The sequence below is a fragment of the Pundamilia nyererei genome, unplaced genomic scaffold (assembly GCF_000239375.1).
Source record: "Pundamilia nyererei isolate P.nyererei 1_Seehausen unplaced genomic scaffold, PunNye1.0 scaffold00035, whole genome shotgun sequence".
NCBI lineage: Eukaryota > Metazoa > Chordata > Actinopteri > Cichliformes > Cichlidae > Pundamilia > Pundamilia nyererei.
The window spans coordinates 873,341-880,674 of NW_005187436.1; the positions used below are offsets into that span (position 1 = coordinate 873,341).

General features: G+C 41.3%; 2 protein-coding genes across 4 annotated transcripts in view; one reads left to right on the plus strand and one right to left on the minus strand.

The window, feature by feature from the left end:
* The first annotated feature begins 14 nt into the window (after positions 1 to 14).
* On the plus strand, positions 15 to 4,352 carry bbs10 (Bardet-Biedl syndrome 10). Of its 2 annotated transcripts, none has more exons than XM_005729902.1 (4): positions 15 to 71; positions 2,008 to 2,223; positions 2,312 to 3,277; positions 3,428 to 4,352. In XM_005729902.1, the coding sequence occupies exons 2-4, from the start codon at positions 2,033 to 2,035 to the stop codon at positions 4,260 to 4,262; spliced, it is 1,992 nt and encodes a 663-aa protein (XP_005729959.1). In that variant the 5' UTR covers positions 15 to 71; positions 2,008 to 2,032; the 3' UTR covers positions 4,263 to 4,352. The 2 variants fall into 2 exon arrangements, with proteins under 2 accessions (XP_005729959.1, XP_005729960.1); XM_005729903.1 differs by lacking the exon at positions 3,428 to 4,352 and having other exon boundaries at positions 2,312 to 3,033; positions 3,180 to 3,276.
* Positions 4,353 to 5,949: 1,597 nt separating this feature from the next.
* cd9a (CD9 molecule a) overlaps positions 5,950 to 7,334 on the minus strand; it is a 6,468-nt gene continuing 5,083 nt past the window's right edge. For both annotated transcript variants that reach the window (XM_005729904.2, XM_005729905.2), the window contains exons 7-8: positions 6,921 to 7,004; positions 5,950 to 6,827 (exon numbers count right to left, since the gene is read on the minus strand). In XM_005729904.2, coding sequence (XP_005729961.1) covers positions 6,762 to 6,827; positions 6,921 to 7,004 — 150 coding nt within the window. In that variant the 3' untranslated portion in view covers positions 5,950 to 6,761. The remainder of the gene's footprint in view (positions 6,828 to 6,920; positions 7,005 to 7,334) is intronic.

The following is a 7,334-nucleotide window of genomic DNA, read 5'->3' on the forward strand; positions in this document are numbered from 1 at the left end:
CAGCGATTTCTAATCCAAGGTACCTCAACCAAAGAAGAAGCACAGAGGCGAGCGATCCTTTCTAACTAACGGTGAGCAAAGTCCTGAAAAATCAAGCCACGTTTTATTTTTTTTAGAAATCAGAGAAGGTATATTTCAAGATATTCTAAAACACACCCGGATTTTTTAAATGAAACAGCCTGGCGGAAACCGCCGGTGGTTTCAATGGTTTTCTAAGTCTAGCTATTTGGCTAACGTAGCTAGCATAGTAACCATAGTAACTATGATACCGGTTGCCGTATACTGTAGTTAAAGCTACAGTAAGGTTGTCGATTCGTGCTAAGAAACTCTTATTTGTGGTTTTTATGGTCTTGGCAGATAAAGAACAGTAGTTAAAAAAAAGAATCTCCGACGATTACATTTCATAGAGCAGAACTGAATATAGTCCGCCCCAATCGGTAAAGCTAACTGTGCTAGGCTTTTGAGCAAATGCACCTCGTGGACGTTTTCGTCCTCCAGAAATTAACAATTTCCCTATAATATCCCTAAATCCGATATCTATCATAAGTCGTGTCTAGAAGTAAGTGCGCCTGCCTCGTCTCGAGACTCTGGAAGTGCAGTGGAGGTCCGGGGGGTGGTGTAAGAGCCGAGACGTTTATGATTAATCAGGGAGAAGAACTCTTCTGCTTATTTTCACGATATTGATGGCCCACAGTGTCAACATTTAGATTACAATGCATAAAATACATAAACGCCACTGAAAATACATAATAATACAAGTCATATATCGACATTTCTAACGAGATAGAGATTTGTGTGCGTCAGATTTGATTTATTAGGTAAATTCCTCTTGAACCTAATTTTTATTTTTCTACTGCACAGCTTTTCCTGGTTCAGTGTTACGTACCGTTCAAATGACGTGTGTGACACATATAAATGAGTCCCCTGCTGTACACTGCAGGCAGTGGGTCTGTTTTACTTATTTGACAAAGATCTGAGCATTTTCCTGTTATTTCTGCCCATTTGTTAAACTATAATCTCTGTTTCATTAAGTAAACGGTTTCTCTCCGAGAAAAAAACAAACAAACATGGTTTGCATACTATATATTTATTGCCATGCTTTAATAATTAATGTTGTTTAACTGAAAAATATTCACTAAGCATTGTTGTTATAGATAGTGTTCAATACAGTATAGTTCAATAGCTTTTGGGTAAACAGTTTTCTAGTGTGGAAACCAATAGATCTGTAAACCAAAATAATATTTCTCCACTCTCTAACCTACCTACATAATTTGTCATAGATTTGATTTTCTTACTTTGCTTTTAAGGATCTATCACATTGCCAAGATTTCTGTGTTTCTCAGAAAAGCTGGATTTGGATTTCCTTTGCAATTACATCTCCAAACCCTCAACTGCACTAATTTTGGTTTTTGTCATTATACGATCAGTCAAAGTCAAACCTCGATTTCCTTTGAACCCACTCTATCCCAGTGTGGCTCCTGTTTCCACATATATAAAAAAGACAAGCAGCCACGCCTCTGAGTCAGATATTGTTAACATTCTTCATCATCATTACTGCTTTCTCACTTAGGTAGGATCTAATAGTGTCTACAGTTATGCCCTCTCATTGCTTCTCTAAGCAGTCAGGTCAACTTCCAACACATGAAGTCCTAGATCCCTTAATTAAATCATGGCCCGCCAGCCATCCCAAGTCTACCAACCATATATCTGATTTGGCAGTCGAGACCTGTCTACTTAATTGTCTCTATATCCTCTGAAAGGCTTTTAAGTGTCTGCCAAGCACAGGCAGCCATGGTAGATTTATCCTGACACCTTGCCTACACTGCATGCAACACTAATGTTTAAATACCGCTTTACAGCGAGCCAGTATGTTGTGTGTAAATCCAAATAGTGTTTTAATTAGGAGGGTTCATGTTTTAAAGAATAAAAATACTGGGTTTGTATATATTATGTATTTATTTATTTATTGCAGGTCGCAGTTTAAATTCTGACTTTTTAAAATTTCAGTCTGTGCTCATTCCTGGGAGGAAGGATGCCGCCATTGGGGCACTTACACATGGAACATGTCCTGCAGGCAGTCGGTGTCTTGGAGGCGGTCATCCTTCGCAGTTTTGGCCCTGAAGGAGGACAGGTGCTGTTCACACGAGACACGGGACAGGCGATGTTGAGCCGCAGTGGGACACGCATTCTCACGGCACTACATCTGGAGCATCCGTTGGCCAGGTTAACAGTCAAACATTTACTTGAATGATTATACATATTTTTCTAGGTTTAACTCCTTGGTGACGTGTTTGTGTGTTCCTCATTTTAGGATGGTGGTGGAGTGTGTCTGGAAGCATAGCTCTGCAACAGGCGATGGATCCAAAACCTTTATCCTGCTGCTGGCGTCATTGCTACGGTTGATTCATGCAGCAGCCAGCAAGGAGTCTAATGTGTCACACTCTTATAGCTCAACAAAAGCAGCAGAGGCTTCCACTGCCAGACACTTGGCTGACAAACTGCTAGCATTTGGGTTGAAGGAGTTGGATGAGCTCATTGCTACGGGAGTGGTCCCTTATGGAGGCTGCATTTCGTGGGAAGATTTCACTGTGGAAGCACAAACGCCATCTCTCACAAACAATCTCTGTGTTCAAAAGCTGCTAAGATCATTTTTTCACACACGCTGTGGTTACACGCACTGTGACTTCAGTAGTCACCTCACACGTGAGCTGCTCAGTCACTGGAAGTTTAAAAATCAACTACCTTCATTCTCTCTGCAGCTTGTAAGCGACTACTTCCCTGCCCTCCATACACCTGTGTCGGGCTTTCCTGTCCGCTCTTCACGTTTAATCGAGGGGCAGGTAATCCACAGGGACTTTGCCACGCCACCGCTTAAGACTGACCACCAGCCAGTTAAAGCTGTAGTTCTCACCGGGTCGCTGCAACCAACATTGCTCAGCACAGGAGACGTGCTTGAGTTGGGATGTAGAGGCAGAATGAAGGAGGAGAGAAGTATTTTACACTTTAGCTCCTGGATGGAAAGCTCACTGCAGGGTATTATTGCGAAGCTGCAGACTTTGGGTGTTTGTGTGCTTCTGTCTGCAGTAAAACAGTCTGCTGCTGTCCTGGCTTTAGCCACACAGGCAGAGATGTGCCTTGTGGAGTGTGTCAGTGAAGATGAACTTTCTCTGTTTTCCCAGCTAAGTGGAACTACTCCAATCTGGGACTGTTCGATGATTGAATCAGAGCACGTAGCCACACTGGCTTTTTGCAGGCCGATACAGCTCGGAGCCCACAGGTATAAAAAACACACTTCGTCTTGAGTAATGTAGTGTGCTTGTATAATGTTATAGATAGCAACAGGAAGTTTAGCATTATCTGTAATCTCCAAAACAGGAGTTAATGCTGTTTTGTTTAGTTTAATGTATGGGTTTTGTCTCTTCCACAGGTATGTCCATGTGGCTTTCCAGGACTCTGAAGAAAGAATCACCATCAAACCCTGCAGTCTGATCATCTGTGCCCCAGGGGAAGGACAGATTGAGCAGTATGCATGTGCTTTACAAGATGCCATTCGCATGCTACTTAGAACTTGGGAGCCCATGCATGCAGCTGCAACCACAACATCAAAGAGTACCCCGCAGTCGCATAAAGGTGCATCTTTACATACAGACAGTCTGACCGAGCAAACCACATACAGATCCATCGCTATACAGCCCATTCAAAAGTGTGTGTTAAAGCCAGGCTGTGTTTTATCTGCTGGTGGGTTATTTGAGCTTCTCTTACACTATGCCCTCCTACAACATGGACATAGTTTCTCAGTTTCTCCTGACCTAAATATAGATGCTTCTGTTTCCCAGCTCTTGGCAAATGCCCTACTGAGCGTGCCTCAAAAGATTTACTCTCACAGTCCGCACCATTTCCTGGAGTCTCAAAGAAGGGTCATAAGTTTTGTTAGTAAGTTTCCAAAAGATTCCCACCCTTTTAGCCTTGTATATAAACGAGAAAATACTATAAGCCCTATACAGGTCGAAGGGCCTCTGGGGGATGGTAAACTAAGCTTGCATTGTTGTAGAGAGGGTGACAAATTGTCAAAAGTTTCAGAGTTGGATCTGGGCCTTGAATCTGTCTCCTGTAAATACCAGCTACTTCTTGCTGTATTGCAGTGTGTCGCAAGTCTCCTTAAGGTGGACGCTGTCCTGCCTACACACACTGCTTTACACACACAGTCGCGTAGACTCACCAGGACTTCCTGGGAGGGTACAGAGGACGAAGGCGAAGACTGAGATTGTGTCTTAGTTAAGATAAAAGCCATAAACATATTTTCTCTCAGTGCTCCCTCATGTCAAAGATGGAGTAAATACTTAGCACTTTAATACATTTTTGGCACAGTGATTTTTCTATACCCACAAGATATATCCAACTATCTGTCCATTCTCTTCCACTTATCCTTGTCAGGGTCACGGGGGAACTGGAGCCTTTCCCAGCTACCATAGAGCAAGAGGCAGGGTACACCCTGAACAGGTCGCCAGTCTGTTGCAGGGCTAACACATAGAGACAGACAACCATTCACACTTACATTCAAACCTATGGACAGTTTAGAATGATCAATTAACCTAACCCCACTAACTGCATGTCTTGACTGCATGACTGTGGGAGGAAGCTGGAGAACCTGGAGAGAACCCCTGCAAACACAAGGAGAACATGCAAAATCCACACAGAAAGGCCCCGACATGGTGGTGGAAACTCAGGAACATCTTTTTGTGAGGCAACCAGTGCTAATCACCTTGCCACTGTGTATATTTTGTTCCAACGAAATATATTTTTATTGCAAGACACAGATGGTATTTTCAGTTTTATGACCATGTTGTGGTTGGTTGCAGTTTCTGTGGCAGTAAAATGTTAAAGTGGTCTATAGCATCCTGTCCTGAATCAAGGCAAGGTCTGGCAGTAAAAAAGAAGGCATTAAACACTGTTGTAATACGGAATGTGCAGTTGCGAAATATTTTTATGTGTTGCAAACCTTCCAAGCGAGAATGTGTTAATGCCTTTTTTCTCAGTATTATTCATATTCATAGATTTTCTCTAAAATTTCTTCTCCTTTTCTATTTTCCTGGCCTATTCCCTTGCTAGTTTGTCCCTTACACAAACAGTTTAAATACAGATCATCTCACAAAACACAGTCCTTTTTTATAATCAGTGTTATCTCCAAAAAACGATTGAGCCATTTAGAAGGGCAACACCCGGCTGTCAACAACCAAATCATAGCATGCTTCCTTGTGCTGTAATCAGAGGAACGCAAACTCTATTTACTTCTATACTCGCCGCTTTTTAGATGGAAACTGTGAGTCATAAAGACATTAACTAGTCATACTGTTTACCGTAACTACCGTGTCATTAGTTTTGAAGACAAAAATTTTCCATAAAATATTTGTAACAGCACAATTAAGAAACAAAGACACTTCTTGTCTTTGTTTGTGTTCTAAGGGAGTCAGTCAGCTGATAGCTGCCAATATCAAAGAAGGGGAAGCTGAGGGAGTTTTCCCAATGTTTTTTTTTCTTTTTCCTACTGCGAAAAAGGAAACAAGCTTGAGTGTAGCTGTCATTGTTGTCAGTCCTATGGAGACACCTACGCACGTCTAACTCTTGCAGCATGCTGTATCGTGAGCAGCTAAATCTAAAATGTAAATAAAGCTCAGTCTAACAGTGAATCAGTGTGACTCTTATATTTTCATTGTAGTTATGAATGTTACCAAGTGACCTAAGAACAGGTGCAGTTAAATGTTCTCCAACTTGTTTACTATTACAGCGTTTGGGAATAATTGCAGGTCATATTATTTTATGGTCCACTTTTATTTCTCTGTTTAAATGCTTAAATGCTCCCTTGCTGGCACGTTTTATTTTCCTATACTGAATTGTTTATATTTTCTCTATAAATAAACTTTATGATTGTTACAGTAAACTCATAGTCGACTCAGTACATTTTAGTTTATTTGGCGCTTATTGTTAAATTTCGTCTCTGTGAAACAGTGCATATGATATAAATCAATCTCTAAATTGAAGAGAACACTGCAAAATGCATCGTCAAACTCAACGTAAAAATATAAACAGCTAACATTAGAAATCTTACAAATACAAAAAGGAAAACATTTACAAACACAAATCAGGATAAGGACCAGGAACAAATCAAATGTCATGAAAATAAAGGAATCAAGATGCTACTCTAGCACCAAGCTGGTTAAAGTTAACAGCTCGGTATTCAGCTGGCTACTCGTCACCTTAATTTTACTTAAGAAGTTGCATGAAAAAAGGAACTGTAAAACTGCTGCGGCTGTGTTGTGCAGAAGTGTTTGCTTTTTTGTGTTTGTTTTTTTATATCTGGACCATGTTCTTGCTAGTAGATGACCCCAAGTGACAGCAATAGAAATGTTATCAGTATACAATAGTATCATGTTTTGTTTAGATAATTAGCTGTTCATACACTAATTTCAGTCAAATCACCACAAAAGTACACATTTCTTTTTACTACACTGCCACTGAATAACAGATGACACCCATTTTAAAATTGGGCCTTATAACCACATAACAGCTATCTAGTCCAGGAAAGTGGGCCTAAGCATCAGCAGCACAGATAAGGCTGACGTATAATGCAATCAGAAATATGTGCACCCAGCCTAAGCTTAGTTTATCCCCCCCTTTAACGAGCAGTGTTTCTACTGGCAGTGGAGAGTCGTGGGACTCTAGGAATGACATCATGCAACATTAATGAGGACTTCGAGAGGGTGTCACACCACCTCCCTGGACCTCCTGATGGCGCAGCACAGGAGCATGCTAAAGATCATCCCAAACACCTGTAAGAAAGAGTGTTACAAGTTTTGAGCTCATTTCTGGACTGTCCTCATTCAGCACAATAGCATTAAGAGTTAAACCAATCACGCCCTCACCATAATGACCCCGATGGCAATGCCTACTCCTCCTATGATGTGCAATTTGGAGTTAAATACCTCTTCAATGGCATCAGGGCAGCTCTGCAAAAGATAGTAATGATTTCTTTGAGCTTTCTGAACATGACTTGTGGGATGGTACACATAAAAGACAGCATGAGGACATGTGGGCTCCTGTAAACCACCGTTGCTATAGTAACGCTGCAAAGAGACTGGGGGATTGCTCTGCAAAGGGAAGATTGACAGACTTATGACACACATTGGACCATGATTATGCATTTGATTTACGGTAATTGCCACAGATCTCAGAGAGATGAAGCATGCCAGCATGCCTCTTGATTTCTCCATTCTCCATCTCTATACACACACACACACACACACACACACACACACACACACACACACACACACACA

What these genes read in the sequence shown, in the direction of transcription:
- bbs10 (XM_005729902.1), top strand. Translation starts at nt 2,033, where the DNA reads ATGCCGCCATTGGGGCACTTACACATGGAACATGTCCTGCAGGCAGTC. An exon ending in CTGGAGCATCCGTTGGCCAG is followed by an intron (nt 2,224 to 2,311) that starts GTTAACAGTCAA and finishes TCCTCATTTTAG; the next exon opens with GATGGTGGTGGAGTGTGTCT. An exon ending in ATACAGCTCGGAGCCCACAG is followed by an intron (nt 3,278 to 3,427) that starts GTATAAAAAACA and finishes TCTCTTCCACAG; the next exon opens with GTATGTCCATGTGGCTTTCC.